The sequence below is a fragment of the Garra rufa genome, chromosome 3 (genome assembly GCF_049309525.1).
Source record: "Garra rufa chromosome 3, GarRuf1.0, whole genome shotgun sequence".
NCBI classification, from domain to species: domain Eukaryota; kingdom Metazoa; phylum Chordata; class Actinopteri; order Cypriniformes; family Cyprinidae; genus Garra; species Garra rufa.
This window is the reverse complement of record NC_133363.1, coordinates 64,761,198-64,789,045: the sequence shown is the minus strand read 5'-3', so window position 1 is coordinate 64,789,045 and position 27,848 is coordinate 64,761,198. Positions and strand designations below refer to the sequence as shown.

The 27,848-nt window shown below is 33.6% G+C and overlaps 1 protein-coding gene across 1 annotated transcript in view; it reads left to right on the top strand.

The window, feature by feature from the left end:
* The window catches only part of LOC141332307 (FACT complex subunit SPT16-like), a 32,950-nt gene extending 9,850 nt beyond the window's left edge, over positions 1–23,100 (top strand). The window contains exons 6-24 of the mRNA XM_073837442.1: positions 818–969; positions 1,054–1,226; positions 4,653–4,743; positions 4,836–4,909; positions 5,626–5,738; positions 5,828–5,893; positions 8,878–8,976; positions 9,062–9,177; positions 9,270–9,423; positions 9,500–9,627; positions 13,650–13,912; positions 15,247–15,365; positions 15,450–15,688; positions 18,287–18,362; positions 18,450–18,619; positions 18,698–18,827; positions 20,767–20,893; positions 21,028–21,102; positions 22,482–23,100. Of these exons, the coding sequence (XP_073693543.1) occupies positions 818–969; positions 1,054–1,226; positions 4,653–4,743; positions 4,836–4,909; positions 5,626–5,738; positions 5,828–5,893; positions 8,878–8,976; positions 9,062–9,177; positions 9,270–9,423; positions 9,500–9,627; positions 13,650–13,912; positions 15,247–15,365; positions 15,450–15,688; positions 18,287–18,362; positions 18,450–18,619; positions 18,698–18,827; positions 20,767–20,893; positions 21,028–21,102; positions 22,482–22,588 (2,472 nt within the window). The 3' untranslated portion in view covers positions 22,589–23,100. The remainder of the gene's footprint in view (positions 1–817; positions 970–1,053; positions 1,227–4,652; positions 4,744–4,835; positions 4,910–5,625; positions 5,739–5,827; positions 5,894–8,877; positions 8,977–9,061; positions 9,178–9,269; positions 9,424–9,499; positions 9,628–13,649; positions 13,913–15,246; positions 15,366–15,449; positions 15,689–18,286; positions 18,363–18,449; positions 18,620–18,697; positions 18,828–20,766; positions 20,894–21,027; positions 21,103–22,481) is intronic.
* The last annotated feature ends 4,748 nt before the right edge of the window (positions 23,101–27,848 follow it).

The window sequence follows — 27,848 nt, the reverse complement described above, 5'->3', positions numbered from 1 at the left end:
GATTAACCCCTTACACGCCGCTCAAACATGGACATTTCTCAGACCGTGGTATCGGGGGACTTTTAACGAGTACTTTAGAAAATGTGGTATCGAGGCCGATACCGGTAACGGTATCGGTGCATCCCTAATCAGTGTTGCCCAGTATTTCATTTTAGATACATTTCATTTTGATACATTTTTCGAAATTGTTTGATGAATAGAAAGTAACAAAGTAAATGTTTTACTTTCACTTTTGATCAATTTAATGCATCATTAATAATTAAAAGCATCAGTTTTTTTATAAAATCATCTACAAATATCTAAAATGGTATAACACACAAATATTTATTACTTTTTATGGAGGTCTTACGTTTGTGATAAATGTAAAAATGTTTATTCAAGCATTTTCGTTTTAATTGTAATTTTTAGTTTAAGATTTATTAATTTTGTTGTGTTTGTCACATTTCTTTTTTTGTCTTCAGTTTAGTAATTTTTATCTACGTTTAGTATGTCAAGTTAAAATAAAAAGTTTAACGTTTATTTCTTTCTGAAGTTCATTTGAAGTCACATTTGTTTATAGTTTTAGGTAATGATAATCACTCTGGTAAGCTTTTTATTCGTCAACGAAAATGTCAATAGATTTTCTTCATAGCTTTTGTCACTGAAAATAAGTTTTGGTTTCGTTATTGTCTCGCTTTCGTCTGTGAAAAAATGTTGACAAATTTTCATTTGTCAATTAAATGAATGCTGATTCTATCATTAGACTTACAATGATTTGGGGAAATGCAGCCCTGGTCCATATGCTAACATCAGTCCTGTCTGTGTGGTTGTTCATCAGAAAGTCAAACACAGTCGTCTGGCTGAGTCGGTGGAGAAGGCCATCGAAGAGCGTAAGTTTCTGAGCGGCGTGGACCCGTCGACTGTAGAGATGTGCTACCCTCCCATCATCCAGAGCGGCGGCAACTACAGCCTCAAGTTCAGCGTCGTCAGGTGGGATCAGCAGAACCACGTGAGATTATTTATTCTATTGGAAGTAGATAATCAGAAACTAAACATCTGCGTTTTCTCTTGCAGCGATAAGAACCACATGCACTTCGGCGCTATAACCTGCGCCATGGGGATCCGCTACAAGTCCTACTGCTCCAATCTGGTGCGCACGCTCATGGTGGACCCGCCACAGGAAATGCAGGACAATTACAACTTCCTGCTGCAGGTGGAGGAGGAGCTTCTGAAAGAGATGAAGCACGGTGAGCAGACGGACAAAATGGGGTTATGATATGTGTGTCAGGGCTCTACGCTTTTCTTTTAAAAAATTTAGGAGCACAGTCAAAATTTCAGGAGCATGTCATACAAAAATTGGATCAAAGATTGGCCTTCACATTACGAGGTGATATTGAGCTCTGACAGGCTGCGTCGGAGCCAAAGAGCGCATTTCAAAATTAAATTATTTTTATCGGCAAATCGGTTTTGAAAATAACCGATTCCGATAATCGTAAAAATGCTTAATATCGGCGCCGATAATCGGTCGACCCCTAATACGTACCGTATCGTGACCTAGGCATATCGTTACACCCCTACTGTTGTATTAAATCAATGTCTCCCTTAAAGTTATCTTAGTTCATCGCAATCTCACAAAGTTTCATTATAATCACTGAAGCTCAATTAATCTCTTATTTACACTCTCTCTACACTGTTTATGAAAGGATTTGTGAGAGATGTCTGTGATACATTACTCAACTTTGCAAAAACATATAGAAACCTTTGAAGCGCCTCAGAGCAAACACAAATATACTGATGGGGTCAGTCGCACTGCTGCACTTAAATGTTTAAATCAAGTCAAGATTACTTGTACAGCGCTTTTTACAATACAAGTTGTGTCAAAGCAACCTTACAGTATTAAAATAATAAAGTAAAATGTCAATAATAATAAGTTCCATATTTCAACAAAGTCAAATTGGGGAGGACTCATCTGGTTCCCATGGCCTTGTGCTGGTGGCCGTTTAGGGTAGGAGTTATTTCTTGAGGATCTGTCTCTGGGGCTCATCTAGTTGACACGGTATCCGCTGACATTCGGCTGTAGGTGTTGATCCAGCATCTGCTCTAGGTTTGGACTGGATCCGGGGGACTGCAGTGACCATCTGATCTGGATACGGACTGGATCTGGTGGCTATGGTGACCTGGGAATAAGAAACAAACAGACTAATATTAATGTAGATGCAAGAGTTCCAAGTTGCCACAAAATCAGATTGGAGAGGACTCATCTGGTTTTCGCTGTCTTGCGTCGATGGCCGTCTAGGTGATGAGGTCTTCACTGATGATCTGTCTTTGATGTGGTCTCTGCTGACATTCAGGGCTGTAGAGGATATCTCTGGGTGCTGATGGGCACGGACTAGATCCGGGAGACTGCAGTGACCGTCTGAACTGGATACATGATCGGTGGTTACGGTGACCTCGGAATAAGAGGGAAAGATACTAATATTAGCGTAGATGCCATTCTTCTTCTGATGCAACGAGTACATCAGGTGTTATAGGAAGTGTCCCTGGTTCCGGTTGACCTAAATAATGCAGCCTAACAATCCTTTAACGGATTTGGAATAGGAAATGTATTAAGTGTAGGCCAGGTTAAAGAGATGTCTTTAATCTAGATTTAAACTGACAGAGTGTGTCTGCCTCCCGAACAGTGTTAGGTAGATTGTTCCAGAGTTTGGGCAATAAATGTGAAAAAGATCTGCCGCCCGCAGTTGATTTTGATATTCTAGGTATTATCCAATTGCCAGAATTTTGAGAACGCAGCGGACGTGAGGGACTATAATATGATAAGACCTCGCTCAAGTACTGAGGAGCTAAACCATTCAGGGCTTTATAAGTAATTAGCAAGATTTTAAAATCTATACGATGTTTAATAGGGAGCCAATGCAGTGCTGACAGAACCGGACTAATATGGTCATACTTTCTGGTTCTAGTAAGAACTCTAGCTGCTGCATTTTGGACCAGCTGGAGTTTGTTTATTAAGCGTGCAGAACAACCACCCAATAAAGCATTACAATAATCTAATCTTGAGGTCATGAACGCATGGATTAACGTTTCTGCATTTGACATCGAGAGCATAGGTCGTAATTTCAATATATTTTTTTAGATGAGAAAATGTGGTTTTGCAAATGCTAGAAATGTGGCTTTCAAAGGAGAGATTGCTATCGAATAGGACGCCTAGGTTCCTAACTGATGACGACGAATTGACAGAGCAGTCATTGAGTATTAGACTGTGTTTTAGGTTATTACATGTGGAGGTTTTAGGTCCAATAATTAACACCTCTGTTTTTTCAGGATTTAGCAGCAAAAAATTTCTTGCCATCCAATTTATGTTAGTTTTTATAAATTGGCATGTTTCCTCGGGCCGTGAAGAAATATAGAGCTGCGTATCATCAGCATAACAATGAAAGCTAACACCATGTTTCCTGATGATATCTCCCAAGGGTAACATATAAAGTGTTAAAAGTAATGGCCCTAGCACTGAGCCTTGAGGTACTCCATACTGCACTTGTGATTGATATGATACCTCGTCATTTATTGCCACAAACTGATGACGGTCAGATAAGTACGATTCGAACCATGCCAGTGCACTACCACTAATGCCAACATAATTTTCAAGTCTGTTTAAAAGAATGTTGTGGTCAATAGTATCAAACGCAGCACTAAGATCCAGTAGCACTAATAGAGAGATGCAACCACGATCGGATGACGAGCAGATCATTTGTAACTCTAATAAGAGCAGTCTCAGTACTATGATATGGTTTAAAACCTGACTGGAAATCCTCACAGATACCATTTTTCTCTAAGAAGGAGCATAATTGTGAGGACACTACCTTTTCTAGTATCTTTGACAGAAAAGGGAGATTCGAAATTGGTCTGTAATTGTTTAATCCATTGGGATCAAGTTGAGTTTTTTTAATTAGAGGCTTAATAACAGCTATTTTGAAGATTTTGGGGACATATCCTAACGATAGTGACGAATTAATAATATTCAGAAGAGGATCCATGACTTCTGGAAGCACCTCTTTTAGTAGCTTAGATGGAATAGGGTCTAACATACATGTTGTCGGTTTAGATGATTTAATAAGTTTGTACAGCTCTTCCTCTCCTATAGTTGAAAATGCATGGAATTTTTCCTCAAGAGATTTATAGCATATCTGATGTGATACTGTAGCGGATGGCTGCATAGTTACAATTTTATCTCTAATACTATCTATCTTGGTAGTAAAGTAGTTCATAAAGTCGTTACTGCTGTGCTGTTGGGAAAATTCAGCACCTGTTGGTGCTTTATTCTTCATTAATTTAGCCTCTGTATTGAATAAATACCTAGGGTTATGTTTGTTTTCTTCTAAGAAAGATGAAAAATAATCGGATCTAGCAGTTTTTTATGCTTTTCTATAGGATATGTTACATTCACGCCAGACTATATACGGAAAACCTCGAGTTTTGTTTTCTTCCAGCTGCGTTGCACTTTTCGTCGTGCTCTCTTCAGTGCACGAGTGTGTTCAGTATACCACGGCGTCGGACTGTTTTCCTTAATACTCGCACACAGAAGTTTGCAGTCGTAAATGCGGGTGAAGTGGTCTCACTGTAGAGCCCTGTATGTTGAGGAGTTTTCTGTGTTTTCTGTGTGTGTTGTACAGGAGTGAAGCTGTGTGAAGTCTATAACACCGTCCTGGAGTTCGTCAAGAAAGAGAAACCAGATCTGGTCAGCAAACTGACGAAAAACCTCGGGTTTGTGTCTGAAATGCTTCGTACTCCGGATAATTGAAAGGAAGTGTGTAAAATAAGCTGGTGTAACATACGTATGCACATGTGTGCTGCAGGTTCGCTATGGGCATCGAGTTCAGAGAAGGATCGCTCGTACTGAACGGCAAAAATCAGTTCAAACTTAAGAGAGGTGAGTGGGAATATGAATTGGGGTCTATTGTATGAACAAATATATTGTTTCTTTATATCTAAACCTTAAAATGAAGATTCATGATATTGTTTGATAAAAAATATTGTGTGGAAAGTCTGAATTATGCACATTTGTATATGCGTGTACGGTAGGGCTGCATGTTTTTTTGGGGGGGGAAATGTCTGTAAATATTTTTATTACATTGTTGTTTTATGTATATAATATAAACTCAATCTAAAACATGCAATGCATCTGTGACCCTGGACCACAAAACCAGTCATAAAGGTCAATTTTTTTTTAAATTGAGATTTGTGCAATCGTCTGAAACCTGAATAAATACTCTTTCCATTGATGCATGGCTTAAGATATTTGGCTGAGATACAACTATTTGAAAATCTGCAATCTGAGGGTGCAAAAAAAAAATCTAAATATTGAGAAAATCATCTTTAAAGTTGTTTAAATGAAGTACTTAGCAATGCATACTACTAATCAAAAATTAAGTTTAGATATATTTACGGTAGGAAAAATTACAAAATATCTTTATGGAACATGATCTTTATTTAATATCGTAATGATTTAGATGATAATGTAATTTTGGCTATTGCTCCAAATATCCCCGTGCTACTTAAGACTGGTTTTGTGGTCCTCTGTCACATATATTTAAAACTGAACTGTATCACATAGTGTACGTAGATGATGCATATGTGTGTTTGTAGGGATGGTGTTCAGTATCAGTCTGGGATTGGCTGACATGATCAACCCAGAGGCAAAGAAAGACGAGCAGAAAAAATACGCTCTCTTCGTCGGAGACACCATACAGATCAATGAGGTGCGTTACACTCGTGAATACTTCATGGGCTGGATGCTCTCTTTATGAAACGCTCTTTAACAATGCTGTACTTGTGTTTGTGATCGCAGGAGGATCAAGCGACCGTCCTCACACCTGTCAAGAAGAAGATCAAAAACGTTGGCATTTTCCTCAAGGTAACGTTAGTCCGTCTTAAGTTTGCTTGTTTCAGTTTGTGTGAACTTTCTGCTCCAAAATCACGCTCAATATAAATGTACATTTAAACACAAAATCTGTTAAATTGAATGTGATAGTTAGCTGTTTCATTCGTTCTGTTGTTTTAATATAAATTATGGAATATTACACTCAAAAATGCTGGTTGAAAATGGCAGGATGTGCATAAAAAAAACATTGTCAATCAAAGCAGAATCCCTTTTTTAAATTGTGTGTGTATATATATATATATATATATATATATATATATATATATATATGTATATATATATGTGTATATGTGTGTGTGTGTGTGTATTTACATGTATGTGTGTATGTATATATATATATATATATATATGTATGTATATGTATGTATATGTGACCCTGGAGCACAAAACCAGTCTTAAGTCGCTGGGGTATATTTGTAGCAATAGCCAAAAATACATTGTATGGGTCAAAATGATTGATTTTTCTTTTATGCCAAAAATCATTAGGAAATTATGTAAAAATCATGTTCCATGAAGATTTTTTGTAAAACACCTACTGTAAATATATCAAAATGTAATTTTTGATTAGTTATATGCATTAAGAACTTAATTTGGACAACTTTAAAGGTGATTTTCTCAGTATTTTGATTTTTTGCACCCTCAGTTTCCAGATTTTCAAATAGATGTATCTCGACCAAATATTGTTCTATCCTAACAAACCAGACATCAATAGAAAGCTTAATATTGAACTTTTATATGATGTATACATATATCTCAGAGGTCATTTTGATGGACAGGGTCGTAAAAATTCAAAAAAAGTCATTTTAATTTTCATATTTTAATTATAACACATTTAATTTTTGTTCACGTTTGAATTTTTAACATGTTGAAGAGAACAGATGAGACTGCTTAACTTTTCATGTTCAACACCACACCCCGCAATGACATCAATTTTAATTTTCTCATTTTACTGAGCAATATTGATCAGTAATTCCCAGTTGATCTTTTGGTCTATGCTGTTTTCAGTCGACGACTAACAAGTACATAGTGCACCTCCCATCCAATAAATCGCAATGAAGCAAAGTCTCAAATTTCAAATTCAATTTCATTAGGAAATTCAAGCAATAAATACCGTTTTGGCGCTCTTTAATGTGGCATGATAGATCGTTGTAGCTTCTTAGTACTACTGCGCCTGTGCGTAATCAAACGCATAGCAAAAGGCAAACGATTAGTAACAGTTTAATTTTAGTTCTGGAGCAAATGCTCTGTTGCCACACTGGAACGCACTCGCCACCAACTGGACAGGGCTGGGAATTACAGCTAATAATTACACTAGATCACCCTCTGTGTAATCTGGCAAAGTGACGGACGGCCTTCAGATTTTTCCATCATTGCAACACAAATTCTGTCAATGACGGACAATTGTCGGCTAACGCGACCCCTTATATATACTTTTGTTATTATAGTTCTAAAACCTCATAAACATGACATTTATTGTATTTCAGCTGCCTGACTAATAAAATGTTTAATTTAACTAAAATGAGAAAAACTTTAATAAATATTATATAGACTGGTTTAAAAACTGAACAGAAAAAAAATGTGACCCTGGAGCACAAAACCAGTCTTAAGTCGCTGGGGTATGTTTGTAGCAATAGCCAAAAATACATAGTGTGAGTCAAAATTATTGATTTTTCTTTTATGCCAAAAACCATTAGGAAATTAAGTAAAGATCATGTTCCATGAAGATTTTTTGTAAAATTCCTACTGTAAATATATCAAAATGTAATTTTTGATTAGTAATATGCATTAAGAACTTAATTTGGACAACTTTAAAGGTGATTTTCTCAGTATTTTGATTTTTTTGCATCCTCAGATTTCAGATTTTCAAATAGATGTATCTCGGCCAAATATTGTCCTATCCTAACAAACCCTACATCAATAAAAAGCTTATTTATTGAGCTTTCATGTGATGTATATATCTCAATTTTGTAAAATTTTACCTTATGACTGGTTTTGTGGTCCAGGGTCACCATATATGAAAATTGTATAGACGTATATTAAAAACAACCACTAATAATTAATATATGTTAAAGCAAGTACTAATAATTGTTAACATAACAAATAAATGTTATTAGTAATGTTAACTGAAAAAAAAAAAACTTGTTCTGCTGCATGGCAAATAACATTTTCATTTAGTTTAAAATGAACTAAAAACGGAAAAACAATAATTTAAAGAAACATTTTTGTAGATGGGTTTAAAAACAGAATTAACAAAATTAAAAAAATATCAAAATATTATATACACTTAAAAATGTTGTTGTAATAAAATAAACTTTAACTGAAATAAATTGCAAAAAAATACAAAAGTTATTCCATTTCTGCTAAACTAATTTAGTAAAATAAATAAACGTTAAATAACTACTATATAGACCTTTTAAAAAAAATCGAGTAAAAATTTATAAATTATGTAGATCTAATAAGTCTTATTTTATTAAAGTAGATGTTCACTGAAAATATAAATGTTTAGTATGCGTTTCAGCTAGGCACTAAAGTAAATGTAGTTTAGTTGAACTGAAATAACAAAAATGGAAGCTGTAATAAACTATAAATATCACATTTATTATATATAAAATAATAGATATGATTATATAACTTTGAAAAAAATTGATTAAAAAAAACATAGATTTGTTAAACCTAATGACTAAAATAACAAAGAATTCAAACTTTAAAACTTAATGATTTTCATTCAGTGGTGTTATTTTAGTATCATGCAAAAAAAAAGAAAAACATTCTCAGTCTTCCTCAGTTCCTTTCCCAGGAAGTGACCGTTTTGTTCTCTTGAACGCGTACTATGGTAAACAGAGCTTTATTTGCTAATACTTTATGCGATATTTCAACTGTTGCAACTTTGAATTAAAATATGTCTTTAGATCTGTCTGCAAAATATGGAAAAAACTTGGCTGTTTTTCTGTTTCTAGAACGACGATGAAGATGACGATGAGGAAGAGGGTGATAACGCCGAGGAGCTGCTGGGAAAAGGAGCTCGCAGCGCCGCCCTGCTGGCAGACAGAACTAGAGTATGTCCCTCCTTCCTGTTTATTAATCATCATAACTCATCCCTTTCATACGCGTGTTCTCATTTGCTCTCGTCTGATTGGACAGAATGAGATGACGGCTGAGGAAAAGAGGCGGGCCCATCAGAAAGAACTGGCCAATCAGGTGAACGAAGAGGCCAAGCGGCGTCTGACGGAGCAGAAAGGAGGACAGCAGATACAGAAGTACGAGGATGAGCGTGTTTACGCCACATTTAGTTCAATTTGATGAGTTACTTCGACGCAAACACCCTTCTCTTCTGATGTTTCCATCTCAGAGCCAGGAAGTCAAACGTGTCGTATAAGAACGTTTCCCAGATGCCCCGTGAGAAGGACATCAGAGACATGAAGATCTTCATCGATAAGAAATACGAGACCGTCATTATGCCCGTGTTCGGCATCGCCACACCGTTTCACATCGCCACCATTAAGGTGAACACTCTGTTCTTGCGCTAAACGCAGTTCAATATCTGATGCATGGCTTCATCTGTGTCTCATGTGTTTGCAGAACATCAGTATGTCTGTGGAAGGAGATTACACGTATCTCAGGATAAACTTCTTCGTGCCGGGCAGCTCGCTGGGACGCCACGACGGAAACATCTTCCCCAACCCTGAGGCCACATTTGTCAAAGAAATGTAAGACTTCATGGTGTCCAAATCTAGCATTGGTCTTCGAGAGCTGAACGAGTTTGTGTGAATCATTCATGAAGCCTTTGATGCATGCTCTTCAGTGCAGCAATGTAGTTCTCATGATTTGACACAAACTACTAAATCTGTCCTCCAGTGAACAATAGCCGCTCCAGACTAAGACATAACTCTAAAGCATATTTTAATGTAAATATTCAGGATATTGCATAAATTGCTGGAATGAAAAAACAAATCTGTGCATAAAATCATAAATGTGCGTAACCCTCTGGGCCTCCTCATTAAGGGGTCACACTTGGCTCCCTCGCGGTCAAAAGTGACCGAAGCCATAAAAATGTACTTTTTTTTTTCTTCAGGAAAATCAATTAAATACATTTTTGTTCAATAATATTTTGTAATTATTATTTAGAATTTTGAGCATTTTTTTGTGAATCTATGCAATATTTATACAGTTTTAATGAGCAATTTTTTCCCAGTAGAATTATATTTTATATTATATTTTTTAATTATGTATTTATTATTTTTCAATAAATACAACATTTCACATTAAAATAGAGTAAAAGCATTTAAAATCCATTTTTTTAAAGTGAAAATTGCACCATCTAGTGGCATAAAAAATAAAAACTTGTGTAATGCCATGTAAACTCCTGTATCTCCCTATATACATATATACAGGGGCTTTGGGATTCCTATTGTTTTTTTCTTTTTACTGTTTCTTCATTTTATTAGGCTTTGCATTTAGAAATATATTCAGACATTCTAAAAGATAAATTTTGGCAAGGTTTAGATATTTTTTTGATTGGATAAATATCAGGTTTTGCATTTTTCTGCTTATTTCTTTGTGTGTGTGTGTGTGTGTGCGCGTGTGTGTGTCAGTTCTGTACTTTTGTTATTTTAGAGTGTCAGTCCTTGTTTGCTGAACACTTCTTTTCAGCACAGTTGCTCATTTGTAGCTTGAATTACCAAAAGATTATCTGAATTATCACAGTTTTTCGTATTTCCCATTCATTTCCTATGTCGGTCATTTTTGACCGCGAAGGAGCCAAGTGTGACTCTTTTTTTTTTTTTGACCCTTTAACATATCCGAATCATGTCACTGATTTTTTTTTTTGTACTCGCATAGCTAATGCAACAAAAGTCACCAAGTGTCATCTCATTCTGATGAAGCTACGATTTTTTAAAATTCAAAACATAAAATTTTTCCGAAGAGGCCCAGAGGGTTAAAGAAGGTACTTTCAAAAATGTAATATTTATATGGTTATTATAGTTCTAAAACCAAATTTTTTTTTTTTCATATTAGCTGCTTGCCAAGTGAAATTTTCATTTGTTTTAACGGAAATAACTAAAACCGAAATAAACGTTAATAAAAAAAAGTTGTTTTAGAGACGGAACAAAAATGTACAAATATGTAGACATGTAAAAAATGAGCAGTCTTATTTTTAATAAATACTGATGTATTCTTTTATTTTAATTATAGTATTTTTTTTATATTTTAACCTCATTTTATAAACATACTGTTATTAAAACGTTGACGTGAAGACTACCTTATGTACATTTAATTGTATTTTTATTAACTTATTAAATGTTTTCAATATTAAATAATCTTAATTAATAGATAATTAAATAGCATTCATTTTTAATTATTTTAACAACAGATTGTAGAAACGATTCTGTTAATAAGAAGTTGAGACAAAATCTGACATGTGCAATTTAAAGACAGTTTTCAGTGCATATTACTAATAAAAAATTAAGTTTTGAAATGTATACAGTAGAAAATGTACAAAATATCTTCGTGAAACATGATCTTAACTTAATATCCTAATGATTTTTGGCATAAAAGAAAAATCTATAATTGTGACCCATACAGTCTATTTTTTGCTACCCAGCAGGTGTAATATTAAATGTGTAATATTTACATGGTTATTATAGTTCTGAAACAAAATAAATATTATTTCTTTTCAGCTACGTGCCAAGTGAAATTTTCATTTATTTCAATGAAAATAACTCAAACTGAAATAAACGTTAATAAAAAAATTGTTTTAATAACAGAAAAAAATGTGTAAAAATATGTAGAAAAATGTATATCTAATTTTTAATCAGTGCTGATGCATTAATATTTAAAATAATAATTTTTCTAAACATTTTACAAGCACAATACTGCTATTAAAAAGTTGACATGAAAACTGCCTCATGGACAATTTAATTTAATTATTTGAAAATGTGAAATCTGAGGGTGCAAAAAAAATCGAAATATTGACAATCGCCTTTAAAGTTGTCCAAATGAAGTTCTTAGCAATGCATATTACTAATGAAAAATTAAGTTTTGAGATTTATGGTTGGAAGCTTACAAAATATCTTCATGGAACATGATTTTTACTTAATATCCAAATGATTTTTGGCATAAAAAAATATTGACCCATACAGTCTATTATTTATTTATTTATTTATTTTTTATTTTTTTATTTTTTTTTTGCTATTTCTCTAAACATACCTGTGCTACTTGTGACTGGTTTTGTGGTCCAGGGTCACAAATACAAAACGAAAATACAAGGAGAATAAAATTGGACCCAGAATAGAGCCCTGGGGTACCCCACAAGAGATGGGAAATTCACCAATTTCCACAGGAAAAACTCACATCCAATAATAGAAGAATATTACAGTTACCGGAGTCTAACAAAAGATCATTTACTGCCCTTAAAAGAGCTGTGTTAAGCCAGACTGAAAAGAATTCAGGATGTTTAGATTTCATTATATATATTATTATTAATAGTGGTGGGCATAGATTAATTTTTTAATCTAGATTAATCTCACTGTAATCTTGGAATTAATTGTTTAAAATGAATTCAGGCATTCAGAATATGTGTGCTACCCAAATGATGACTAAAAGTAAGTCTTTGAGAACGGGTTTCTCAAGCCGCGCTAAAATATCAAGGTGAAAGTCGTGATATCTTGCGTAGTTTAGACCCAGCTCCCAACCCAACTTTGAGAATAGATTAACGGCGATATTTTTTTTTTATCGCCAGATAAGAGTCTCACGTTAACTCCGATAACGGCCCACCACTAATTATTATATTATATGTTATTATAGAAAAATCTGGTTTAAGGAGAGACTGCCGGCAGAAAGTGTTTTTTTATTTTTTATTTTTTTTCTTCTTCATGCATCTGTCAAGTTTGAAAAAAACCAAAAAAGCCCAAAATCTCAGACTAGTGGGAAGAAAACACCCAAAAGACACTTAAGTTTTCTTGTATTTCTAGCATCTATTTGTGTTAATAGATTTCAATTGCAATGCATATTTTTAAAGCCTGTTTTCTCAAAATGAGTTTTTTCTCCTACACCGAGCCATAAATCTCCACTTCAGTCACACTTACACACACCAAACTTTACATTTGTATTCCTGTCTATATCCTGAAGGTTTTTACAGAGGGATTTGTTCATATATAATTAGCTTGATTTTATACAACCTTTTATTCCACCCAAAAAATGTAAAAAATATAGTTTTCTGCCTGTTCTATGGAGTGACATAGAACTGTAAAAACATTTGACTCTAATATGTCAAAAAAATTAAACAAGAGTTTTGAAACGGACAGATTTTTGTACTAGAAATGTATGCAAATGAGTGCATGTTTAATTAATGCATTTGCATATTAAAACATAAAATTTTAGAGAACTTGTACTACAAAAAATGTTTGCAGTTATCAATGCAATGTCTGAAATGGTTATTAAAATCATTGAGTTTGAGATTAAATTAGAAAAGTATTTTGTATTTTTCAAAGAAACGACTTCCTAGAATTTGGACAAGCTGTTCTTGGCATAATCTTTCTGTGATTTTATTTGCAATGCAACAGAAGAGATTAGATCCTGGAAATTTTGCATTGGCACCATGCAAATGTTTGTTTTGGTCTGAAAGGCCTTTGATTCAGATGCATTTGCTGTACTTAATTAGCTTGTATTTCACCCTAAATGAACCAGAACCTGTAGTTGATCATGCTAAAAGCATCCTTTTTTGTTTCAGTACGTACCGCGCATCGAACCTCAAATCGCCCGGCGATCACTCCGTTCCCTCCACCAACCTCCAAAACGCCTTCCGTATCATCAAGGAGGTGCAGAAGCGCTACAAGACCCGAGAGGCCGAGGAAAAGGAGAAGGAGGGCATCGTTAAACAGGACTCGCTCGTCATCAACCTCAACCGCAGCAACCCCAAACTCAAAGACCTTTACATCCGGCCCAACATCGCGCAGAAGAGGATGCAGGGCTCGCTGGAGGCGCACACCAATGGTGAGAGCGCCATGGGTTTATTAGGCCATTTAATGTGGGTTTTTAATGACTGATAATGTTCAGTCGAGAGCGGAGCGGCTGAAATGATACTTGCGTGATTTAGGCTAATGCAACTGATTTATAAAGCCACTATGAGCCGTTTGTGCAAGGTGTCATCTATTTATTGTAGTTTTCTAACAAACTGCCATCAATCTCTATCATATAAAATCTATTACCCCTTATAATTCATTCAAAATCTGTTTTCATATTCCGGGTCATTTTGGAATAGAAGAATTAGTATTTTATAAAACATTCAACTTAATATTAATCAACTAAATCCAATTTTTTTTTTTTTTTTTTTTTCATTTTTATTATTTGCAATTTTTGTTTACAATTATTCATTTTTATTTTTATTTATTTATCGTTTTTTATTATTCATTTATTTATATTATTTATAAATGAAAACCATCAATCTTTATCATATAAAATCTATTACTCATTAATTCAAAATCTGTTTTCACATTCTGGGTCATTTTGGATCAGAACAATCAGTATTTAAAACACTCAACTTTAATATTAATCATCTAAATCCAAATTATTATTTTATATATACATATTTGTACGTTTTTTTTATTTATCACTTTAGTTATTAAATTGTATTCATTTATTTATATTTTTTATAATTTATTTATAATTTTTTTGTATATTATTTTTATAATTTATTTATAATTTTATTATTTTTTTCTAGATCCAAATGTTATCTGATCAGCAACTCTTTTTTTTAATTAAAAATGAATAATTTGAAATTAAACTTAAACCACGCTTAAAAAAAAAAATGCAAAATTCTTATTTATGTTAATGAGATTTTATTTGAAACGATCATTGTTTATTATCATTGTAACATTTATAAGAACATATAATCTGAGAATTAGCAGTATTAATCCCATTGGAATTAGTTGAATTTAATTCAGTTTACTGAACTAACTTCATGTTGACTTTATAACTCAAGAACAGTCCTAATTTATGAAACCTACATGAAGTGATCAGTTTTTCATTTTTCAGTTTTACAGTGGTTTGTCGTCAAAATTCAGTACTAAACGTGTTTGAAAGACAGAAAGAAATATATTTTAAATATATTGTTTTTTTTGACGATGTTAATCGATAGATAATAAAAAAGTTAATTATAAATTGTAATTGTAGAAAAAATTAGGAGGGAAAAAAAATATTTTGAGGGTCTTGAAACATTTGCGAATTTGTTCCTTTACAAAAACTTAGTATTTTTTTTTTTCTGCGTTTGACCCAAAATTGTGTTGAGCATTAATTACAAATGAGTGACTCTCTTGGTGTCTCTCCAGGTTTCCGTTTCACGTCAGTACGTGGAGATAAAGTCGACATCCTGTACAACAACATCAAACACGCCATTTTCCAGCCCTGCGACGGCGAGATGATCATCGTTCTGCACTTCCATCTGAAGGTGTGCTTCGAGCTGAACTCATTTCTTCTGTTTGTCGCTGTGCACCGACTGAGTTTAACCAAATTGTCTGTCTGTCTGCCGTAGAACGCCATCATGTTCGGTAAGAAGCGTCACACAGACGTGCAGTTCTACACGGAGGTGGGCGAGATCACCACAGACTTGGGCAAACACCAGCACATGCACGACCGCGACGACCTCTACGCCGAACAGATGGAGCGAGAGATGCGACACAAACTCAAATCTGCCTTCAAGAACTTCATCGAGAAGGTGGAGTCGCTCACCAAGGAGGAGCTGGAGTTTGAGGTTCCTTTCAGAGATCTCGGGTGAGTTACTCGCCGTCATGTCTTCCAAACATGCTTGTGTGTTCCCATATGCACATTTCAATCAAAACAATGGCTCTCATTCACGAACCGTGCGGGGATTTATCAAATCTGTGCACGAATGTTTAACAAATCACAATGTGTGTGCTAAAATTTATTCTGAATTCACCAAAATGCAGAAAAACAACCGTTGTGTGATGCCTTATAAATTTATAAATGCAATACAGCATTTGTTAGAGGAATGCAAAACTTTTGCAAGAAAGGAATGCAGTAGTTATGCAGTCTTAATTAGGAAAAACTTTAAAGTTCGGAAAGATAACGCCCAGTTTCTCGGGTGAAATGCAAGTGAACGCAACGTTTATCATGGGAGCGGGAGAACATAAAACTTTTTAGAACACAAACTCTGTACATTTTGATGCTTATTAATGAAATTCAATCCTGAAAGAGTGAGAGATGTGGTTAAAGGCTAAATATATATTTTATTAAATGTCTAAACAGTAATAGCTAATTTTACAAAAGGTATTTTATAACTAATGGTACTCCATATATAACAAGGTCAAAATTACCCTTTTTTTAATGGGTGTATCTCTTCTCAAAAAAGGTGTATTTTGAGGGTTTAAAATCATTTGCAAAGTTTCTTTGCATTACTAAAAATGCATTTGCATTTCACGATTCAATTCGTTGGATTAGTCTTATTACATTTGGAAAATAGAAGAACTTAAAGTGTGTGTGTGTGGGAAATATAATGTTAGTGAGGTAGTTAGTTTTCCCTCTTTTCCTTGCTTTTAAATAACTTGTACATGCATGTGTGCATTTTACTTTCACTTTTGAATTGCCGTCAATTAATTGAATTGATAACAACAAAACGGTACAACGAACCCACTTACACTACCGTTCAAAAGTTTGGGGTCAGTACATTTTTGTTTCTTTTTTTTTAATAAATTGATACTTTCATTCACCAAGGATGTATTAAGTTAATAATTAAAAGTTTATTAAAAGTTAATTAATAATTTACATTGTTATAAAATATTTATATTTTGAATAAACACTGTACTTTTTTAACTTGTTATTCATGAAAGAATCCTGAAAAAAAAAAAAAAACACAGGTTCCAAAAAATATTTGTCAGCACAACTGTTGATATTATCCAACATTGATCATTCCAATAATAAATCAGCATATTAGAATGATTTCTGAAGGATCATGTGACACTTAAGACTGGAGTAACAGCTGATAAAAATTCAGCTTTTCATCACAGGAATAAATTCTATTTTAAAGTATGTTCAAATAAAAAAACATTATTTTGTTTTGTAAAAACATTTTGCAATATTACTGTTTTTTTCTGTATTTTTAATCAAATAAATACAGCCTTGATGAGCAGAAGAGACTTCTGTAAAGACTTACAAGTCTCACTGACCGCAAACTTTTGAACGGTAGTGTATGTTAAACATGTTTAATTAAAAACTCTGTGTTCATTGATGAAATGTAAATGTTAGGCAAGGTAGCGCAACGTTTTTTGAAAACGTCAAATATTTTGAGGAAACATTCTTTTTTTTTTTTTTTTTTAAAGTGAACACAGTTTATTATGGAAATACAACCGTTTTGCAAGCGACCACAGCTTTTCTTGTGGTAACGCAAAACTTTGAGAACAAGTTTTGGCAAAAAGTTTCTTTGTTGAACAACTTTTAAGAAAGAATGCAAATGTTTCACAAGGGAGCATGGAATTTATCAGGGGAGAGTTACAAAATGTTAAGAAAAGTCTGTGCAAATAGCCCTAATATGAGAAAATGAACGATTCTTGATCTACATTTTTTTTTTTTTTTTTTTTTTTTTTTTTCCCCAATTAATTCTTCTCCTGTGCACATTTATACAACTTTACATTTTAACAAAATGTAAAATTGCATTTTTTTTTTTTTTTTGGCTTAAAGTTAAAATCTTATTTAGTCGACTACAACTTAAAACAGTTGAGATGACTAAAACTTTTAGTCAAAACATGGCTACATTTTCATAAACATTTTATATCAAAATTATTTTGTGCAAAATGCTTTTTTTTAATTATATAAGCAGGCTACTTGTTAAAACAATTACTTACTTAAAGAACACTTATTTTAAATATCCAAAAGTTTACAAACCAATAGTTATTGGTTTTTCTTTTTTCCTCAGCATTACTGCCGTTTGATTATTACTGATAAGATCGTAGACAGTGGCAGCTTTCAAACTAATGCTCAGATCTATTTCGATATATCAGTTTCGTCCTGCTCTGAAAACATAAATGACTGTGTGTACATCAATTTCGTATAAAAGCATTCGCAAATGCAAGTGCATTTAACCGCAGCCGCAATCGAGATTTAGGACGAACAAACGTCATTTGAAAAGTCTAATAGTACGCCATTCCAATCGGCGTAAATGAAAGCATATCTATCAATGCGTGTGTCTCACAGTGCAAATTCTGTGCAATGAAGCCCGCCGAGTCACGTCACATGCTCAGAATCGATTTTGAAATATCCGCAATCGTTAAAGAGAGAATCGTGATGCTTCGGGAAATTGATTCTATAAGTAGTTTCAAACTGGTTTGACGTTGTTCACGTGTTTCTGTGTTTCAGGTTCCAAGGCGCCCCCTACAGGAGCACCTGCCTGCTGCAGCCCACGTCCAGCGCTCTCAGTAACGTCACAGAGTGGGTGAGTGCCTCGCCAGCTGATAAATTGATACAGTAGTGCAGACGTCCTTACGAAGCGTTTCTCTCTCTCTCTCTCTCTCTCTCGCAGCCTCCGTTCGTGGTGACACTCGACGAGGTGGAGTTGGTTCATTTCGAGCGAGTCCAGTTTCACTTGAAGAACTTCGACGTGGTCATCGTTTATAAAGACTACAACAAGAAAGTCACCATGATCAACGCCGTTCCCGTCAACTCTCTAGACCCCATCAAGGAGTGGCTCAAGTAAGTTGGCGCGACGCCCGCTTTGCTCTGGTTGAGATGTTTACAGCGTAAGTGAGTGTGTCACGTCTTTGTGTGCAGCTCGTGTGACATCAAGTACACAGAGGGCGTCCAGTCTTTGAACTGGACGAAGATCATGAAGACCATTGTGGATGATCCCGAGGGCTTTTTCGAGCAGGGCGGCTGGTCCTTCCTCGATCCGGAGAGTGAGGTGAGACGTCTAGCTGTGATCAACCTCAGTGTCTTCTGTTATTTTAGCATCGTTAAGATACTATCAGGGTTTGAAATGAACCAAAAATCAGCTGCGGTGGGTAACGCTGTCAAATCACGAGCCAATTTGGCTGGTTACATTTGGTGTATGTTCTAGGGTTGGGGTCAAGTCGGGAATGAACTCAACAATTCCAATTCAAAGAAGGAAATGGAATTGGAATTCAACAACAATTACAGGAAACAGAGTTGGAATTTAATTGGAATTACAGGAAGTGGAATTCAATTCAGGGAAATTCCACTGAATTCTGTTTATTGCTGTTTCTGAGCGTTTATTTGCGATTGCATTTAATACATTTGAACTTTATCTATGATGCTTTACAAATACCAAGTAAAGTATGAAATAGGGTTGATCAAATGCTAGTAAATAAAAATGAGAACTGTACATTATGAATTAATAATTGAATGACAGTGGTGCCAAGTTTCTGGATGTACTATACATTTAATATATGATTAGCACATATGTGACCCCGGAGCACAAAACCAGTCTTAAGTCGCTGGGGTATATTTGTAGCAATAGCCAAAAATACATTGTACGGGTCAATTATTGATTTTTCTTTTACGTCAAAAATCATTAGGAGATTAAGTAAAGATCATGTTCCATGAAGATTTTTTGTAAAATTCCTACTGTAAACCTATCAAAAATTACGAGAATAAAGACTAAATGTTTTGAGAATAAAATCAAAATTACGCGAATAAAGTCAATGTTTCAAGAATAAAGTCAATTATAAAAAATAAAGGGATGTTTCGAGAATAAATTCGAAATTATGAGAATAAAATTGAAATTTCGAGAGATAAAGTCGAAATGTTTCGAAAATAAAATTATAAAAAATAAAGATGAAATGTTTACAAAATAAAGTAGAAATTTACGAGAATAAAGTCATATTTCAAGAATAAAGTCAAACTATAAGAATAAAGACTAAATGTTTTGAGAATAAAATCGAAATTACGAGAATAAAGTCAAAATATTAGTCATATGTCAAAATTTTATAAACATTTAGACTTCATTCTCATATTTCGACTTTTATTCTAAAAAAATTATGACTTTTTTGAAACATTTTAACTTAAGTTAAAATGTTTCAAAAAAGTCATAATTTTTTTTAGAATAAAGTCGAAATATGAGAATGAAGTCTAAATGTTTATAAAATAAAGTCGACATTATTCTTGAAATATTTCCACTTTATTCTCCTAATGTCGACTTTATTTTTGAAATAATGACTTTTTAAACATTTTAACTTTTCTTGAAATATTTCCACTTTATTCTCATAAAGTTAAAATGTTTAAAAAGTCATATTTCAAAAATAAAGTCGACATTATGAGAATAAAGTCATGTTTCGAAAAGTTGAAATGTTCCGAGAATAAAGTCAAAAGTATAAAAAATAAAGACGAAATCATTCGAAAATAAAGTCACAATTACGAGTAAAAAAAGTTATTATATTTCGAGGTTAAAGTCTATGGGGCAGAAAATGTATACATTTATATCATTTCATATAGTTATAATTTCACACAAAGAGTGCGTTTTTTTTATGTCTGATTTATTGAAATCACAATTAAACAGCAATTTATTAAAAGTTAAACAATTAAATTAAGGCCTTATGAAATTTTATTATTATATTTATTTCTCTAATTTATGTAATAGATGAAAAATCATTTGTGTTTCATGCTAACCTTGGCTATACAGTCGCTAATTTTAATTCATGTTGTTGGGAATTAGCCAGAGTTTTCGGGGGAAGTTCTTTTGCGTGTGTGAATATGAATAATATACATAATTGTTATCAGACCCAATGGCTTTTAACCCAAAGCAAGCATCTGAAATCAGTTATTAAATATTCACCTGATCCTAATTAATCTGACATTAACGTCGTGGTGTTTGTGTGTCTCAGGGAAGCGGCGCGGAGGAAGACTCCGAGTCCGAGATAGAGGATGAGACGTTTAACCCCTCGGCAGATGAGGAGGAGGAGGAAGAGGAGGACAGTGATGAAGATTACTCCTCAGAGACAGAGGACTCAGGTAATGCTGATCCTCAGATGTGTTACCCAGGAGGCAGTTTGTGATGGATCACGATGATGTTTTAATTTTCACATAAAATGAAATAGCTTAATTTGAAGTGTTTTTGTTGTTAATTGTCTGATTGTTGATTACAGATTACAGCGCATCTCTGGGCAGCGAGGAGGAGAGCGGCAAAGACTGGGACGAGCTGGAGGAGGAAGCCAGGAAAGGTGAGATGAAACAAAATTCCACATTAATCTGACGTGCTGCTGTTTCAATCCAAAACAATGGCACTTCCTGGAGGTTTTGGTATATTAAGGCAAGACGCTCCAGGTGAATGGGGTAGACATTAAGTAAGTGCTGCTGAAATGGAGATACAAACTTATTTTAAGAGAGAACTTTTAAAGATCTGGGCCCGTGTTCACAAAACATCTTAAGGCTAAAAGTAGCTCATAACTTGCAGATTAGGAGAAAATCTTAAAAATAACGGGCTTTTAGGACTCCTACATTTTCGTTCTGATTATTTCACAAACCATTTTAGCGCTTAAAGTAGCTCCTGAATCTGTGAAACATTAGGAACAGTGAAGAGGACTCCTAAGTCACTAAGACCAAATGCCAGCTATCCTAAAATGGCTGTTGCTGCCAATCTGCCTCAGAACTTAAACATTTATTTGCACACATGCTTTCCCACACAACCTTTTTGGTTTCGGGGGGTATGCCAACTCTAAATTGTCCTTGAAAATTGGATTATATCCTTGTTTTCATTAACAAGTTAGGTTAGCTGTTCTTGTGTCCAGTTCAGTTTTCTTATACGTTTGCATATCTTACTTTCAGCCATGATTATTCTGTTGTGTTAATAAAAAGGCTGTTTATATGCATGTCAGCTAATTGTTATGAGAAGCGCACATGTAAAAGGCTACAATCAGCAGAACAAATACTTGTTTAATATTTATATACTTATTTGAATGTGGCAACATTTAAAAAAAAAAAAATAGTTGAATATGGCAACATTATTTTGCGCTCTACATTATTTCTGTGAACAAATCTCTGACAGACACTATCAGCCAATCACTGTGTGCATAGTTAATGAGCATGCTGACATCATCCATAGTAATGAGGTCAACCCCCGTCCTTACTCTTAGCTTAAGACTTGTCTCTATTCCTTAGTAAAAGTTTGTCTCAGCAGCTTTAGGAATAGGTTTTAAGAGAGAACTCTCAGCTAAAAACTTTTACTGCAATTTAGGAGAACTCTTAGTGGTAAGATAAAATGTTTTGTGAATACGGGCTCTGTATTGTAATTGAAATCTACAGATGCAGATCAGTAAAGCGCAGTAACAAAATTAGGCGAATTGCATATGAACAAACTCCTCAGTAAAAAAAAAAACACTTCAGAATATAGTTAAAAACAAAACTTAAGTTTTGGTGTATGTAAGTGCTGCTAAAGTGGAGAAACAAACTCATTTTAAGAAAAAATATGTCTTGTAAGTGAACAAATAGAATGCATTAAAATATAACTTAAATGTGTATTTTGAATGTTTTTTATACCTATAGCACACTACACAGTGCAGTGATCGGTCTTTTATAACTGCCTTTTATTTCCTTCCGTCAGCTGATCGTGAGAGTCAGTATGAGGATGTAGAGGAGACCTCAAACAGGAAGAGGAAAGGCCGTTCGTCAGCTCCGCCTCCCAGCAGCAAGAAGAAGAGGCGACATTAGATGACACACTTACACACACACTGCCAAAACAGTCTCCCACAGTCCTCTGACTGCCCACACACACGCACACACACTGTGTTTGGTGTAAATAGCGTCGGCCAGCGCTGATGTGTGCTGTAGAATAGTGGTTTTCATATCAGCGAATGGACGGACCCCTCACTCGTCTGCATTTCCTTTGGATTTCCCAGCGTTTGTTCGAATGGCATCTCTCAGGTGTGCGTGTGCGCGCGAACGCTTTTCTAAACGGTAGCTGTAACGTAGTGTTGGTGTTTTATGAGCGTTACGTGACACTCATTCCTCAGCTCCTCCAGGTCATCTCTCTCTGTTTCTCTCGCACACGTCGCTCCTGTTCGTTTATGAATAGACGCGCTGTGTTTGACGGCGATGTGCTTTTATGTTAGTATCTAATGATTCACTTTGTGCTTTTTCTGTTTTTCTAATGCGAGGGGATATAAACACACACACACACATTGTAAACATACACAAACTTTTTTTTTTTTTTTTTTCATTTAGTACTTTTTGCTCATTCTGGATTGGTAGTCTTGTATTGTTCAATCAAAAATGGTTTCGTTTTCTTTCTTTTTTTTTTTTTAATAAAAGTTAAGTGAAATTTAACTTGTATGGTTCTGATTTTAGCCTTATTTTTGGGTGAAGGTTTTCCTTCATGTCAAGCGTTTTGTCAGAAGGTGTGTGAAGTGATTGATGGTCTTTACATTTGACTGGATTTAGGTGACATTTGCTGCTTTTCTAAAATGAAAAGAGGCATTTTTTTTATCCAGTAATAATTCATCTTCCATTTCTATTTCATTTTTAAATTGATGAAAATGAATTGTTACTCTCCATGTTGTTTCAAACCTACAACGGCATTTACATTAAAAAAAAAAAAATAATAATTACAAGAGTTAAATCAATGTTTGGAGAATATTTCTGAGGTAGACTATTCACAAGCCGTTTTATTCACTGTAATACGGTAAATGTTTGGACATAATATTTAACATCTTTCATTCATTATTTGTAGCGCACCAGCCACCCAGTGATTGTGATTTGTTGGTTTTTCGACTATTCTCCTGATATTCCAACTTTGATCTCGTGATATTTCAACTTTAATCTTGTAATATTCCTACTTTATTCTAGAAATATTCTGACTTTATTCTCTAAATATTCTGACTTTATTCTCTAAATATTCTGACTTTATTCTCGTAATATTCTGACTTTATTCTAGAAATATTCCGACTTTATTCTAGAAATATTCCGACTTTATTCTCGTAATATTCCGACTTAATTCTCGAAATATTCCGACTTAATTCTCGAAATATTCTGACTTTATTCTCGAAATTTTCTGACTTTATTCTCGAAATATTCCGACTTTATTCTCGTAATATTCTGACTTTATTCTCGTAATATTTCGACTTTATTCTCGTAATATTCCGACTTTATTCTCGTAATATTCCGACTTTATTCTCGTAATATTCCGACTTTATTCTCGTAATATTCTGACTTTATTCTCGTAATATTCTGACTTTATTCTCGTAATATTCCGACTTTATTCTCGTAATATTCTGACTTTATTCTCGTAATATTTCGACTTTATTCTCGTAATATTCTGACTTTATTCTCGTAATATTCTGACTTTATTCTCATAATATTCTGACTTTAATCTTGAAACATTCCGTGTTATTCTCATAATATTCCTACTTTAGTCTCATAATATTCTGACTTTATTCTCGTTATATTCTGACTTTATTCTCGTAATATTTCGAATTTATTCTTGTAATATTCTGACTTTATTCTTGTAATATTCTGACTTTATTCTCGTAATATTCTGACTTTATTCTCGTTATATTCTGACTTTATTCTCGTAATATTCTGACTTTATTCTCGTAATATTTCGAATTTATTCTTGTAATATTCTGACTTTATTCTTGTAATATTCTGACTTTATTCTCGTAATATTCTGACTTTATTCTCGTTATATTCTGACTTTATTCTCGTAATATTCTGACTTTATTCTCGTAATATTTCGAATTTATTCTCGTAATATTCTGACTTTATTCTCGTTATATTCTGACTTTATTCTCGTAATATTCTGACTTTATTCTCGTAATATTTCGAATTTATTCTTGTAATATTCTGACTTTATTCTCGTAATATTTCGACTTTATTCTCGTAATATTTCGACTTTATTCTCGTAATATTTCGACTTTATTCTCGTAATATTTCGACTTTATTCTCGTAATATTTCGAATTTATTCTTGTAATATTCTGACTTTATTCTCGTAATATTTCGAATTTATTCTTGTAATATTCTGACTTTATTCTCGTAATATTTCGACTTTATTCTCGTAATATTCTGACTTTATTCTCGTAATATTCTGACTTTATTCTCATAATATTCTGACTTTAATCTTGAAACATTCCGTGTTATTCTCATAATATTCCTACTTTAGTCTCATAATATTCTGACTTTATTCTCGTTATATTCTGACTTTATTCTCGTAATATTCTGACTTTATTCTCGTAATATTTCGAATTTATTCTTGTAATATTCTGACTTTATTCTTGTAATATTCTGACTTTATTCTCGTAATATTCTGACTTTATTCTCGTTATATTCTGACTTTATTCTCGTAATATTCTGACTTTATTCTCGTAATATTTCGACTTTATTCTTGTAATATTCTGACTTTATTCTTGTAATATTCGGACTTTATTCTCGTAATATTCTGACTTTATTCTCATAATATTCAGACTTTATTCTCGTAATTTCCGACTTTATTCTCGTAATATTCTGACTTTATTCTCGTAATATTCTGACTTTATTCTCGTAATATTCCTACTTTATTGTCGTTATATTCTAACTTTATTCTCATAATATTCCTACTTTATTGTCGTTATATTCTAACTTTATTCTCATAATATTCCTACTTTATTGTCGTAATATTCCGACTTTATTCTCGTAATTTCCGACTTTATTCTCATAATATTCTGACTTTATTCTCATAATATTCAGACTTTATTCTCGTAATTTCCGACTTTATTCTCGTAATATTCTGACTTTATCCTCGTTATATTCTGACTTTATTCTCATAATATTCCTACTTTATTGTCGTTATATTCTGACTTTATTCTCATAATATTCCTACTTTATTGTCGTTATATTCTGACTTTATTCTCATAATATTCAGACTTTATTCTCGTAATTTCCGACTTTATTCTCGTAATTTCCGACTTTATTCTCGTAATATTCTGACTTTATTCTCATATTCCTACTTTATTGTCGTTATATTCTGACTTTATTCTCATAATATTCCTACTTTATTGTCGTTATATTCTGACTTTATTCTCATAATATTCCTACTTTATTGTCGTTATATTCTGACTTTATTCTCATAATATTCCTACTTTATTGTCGTTATATTCTGACTTTATTCTTGAAATATTCTGACTTTATTCTGACCAAACCTCTGCAGTTCATCTGTAAGATTTATAAATGAAATATTGTGCACCAGTGTCTCCACCAGCTCCATCATCTTGTTGGAAAAGGACTGCAGGTTTTGGATGCAAATGATCATTAAGAACAGACTTAGAGACGCTGATGCGCCTGATGGATTCACTACATTTACATCCATTCATTAAGCAGGTGGTTTATCCAAAGCAACATACAAATAAGGAAAACACAAGCAAGTACTCCTGGAACCAATGAATATCAACAGGAAAGCATTTACTTTTAAATGTGTATATATTTTTAAATTGACTTACATTTAGTGAAATAATTGACTTTATTTTTGGTTTATTTAACTGTTGGGGTTTATGTATTTATATTTGCATTTTTACATACTTTTATTTGCCTCTTTGCCATAAGTGATGTGTTTGATGTAGTGAACCGACTGAGATCAGTCCTCACAGATTTTCACTAAAAGTGGTGTGTTTGATGTAGGCCGAGATGTCGGTAGGACAGGCTGGGATGTGATCTGAGAGGAGGTGTGGTTGTGAGGATAAGAAGATAGACAGAGCTGCATGTTGTTTTTCTCACAGTGAGGTTCTTTACATCCAGAAGAACAGTGGGCTGCGCACCGAACCCTGAGGCACACCACTGGTAAAACGTCATTATTTGGACTTCCAGAAGAGATTTGACCTTCTGATCTTTAAGGTAAAGTATAAATCAATCTTATTTAACTAGACTCAGGTTAAGTAGGCAGTAATCACAGTGGTTCATAGACACATTATACTTCTATTTTATTACCATTCTCCAAACTTTCATGAATGAACTGATAATGTGAGAAATGTAAAAGGTGTATGAATAAATTGGGATCCTGGAGCACAAGCAACACAGGTATGTTTGTAGCAATGGCCAAAAATATGTTGAATGGGTCAAAATTATTTTGTTTTATTTTTTTAAATTGTTTTTTTTTTTTCTTGTCAAAAATCCTTAGGAAGATATTCAGTAAATGTCCTAATGTAAATAAATCCAAATGTCATTTTTGATTGTTAATATGCATTGCTTAGAACTTCATTTAAAGGTGATTTTCACAATATTTAATTTTTTTTTCGGCACCCTCAGCTTCCATATTTCAAATAGTCAACATTTGAAGTGGATCAAAAACTTTCAGCAAATTTGTCCTGGAACCAAAAATTATACCTGTTCTTGTTTTAGGAGAACTTTAACTTTTTTTTTTTTTGATCCACTTTAAATGTTGACTGCTATAGTTGTATTTCAGGCCAAATATTGTCTTATCCTAACAAACCATACATCAATAGAAAGCTTTCAGACGATGTTTAAATCTAAATTTTGAATAATTTACCCTTATGACTAGTTTTGTGGCCCAAGGTCAGAATTTTGGTTTGACTGTATGTTTGTTGGTTAATAACAAAATTTCTGATTAAATTCTCAGAATTTAATTTAATTAATATCTTTTGCAAAGTATCTGCTCATTAGTTTGAGGAAAAACAAGCAATTTTGTATTACCTTTTCTGTAATAAATACTCAAATGTGACTCTGGAGCACAAAACCAGTCTTAAGTAGCACGGGTTTATTAGTAGCAATAGCCAAAAATATTTTGTATGGGTTAAAATAATTGATTTTTCTTTTATGCCAAAACTCAAGTCTGTCACTGAGCTCTACAGGCAGTTATCTTGGGTTTTTGCTCTGATCTGCATTTTCAGCTGTTAGATCTTTTCTGAGAGGTGTGTGTCTTTCTAAATCAGACTCATTCAAATGAATTTGCCACAGTTTAACTCCACTCCAAGTGTAGGAACATCT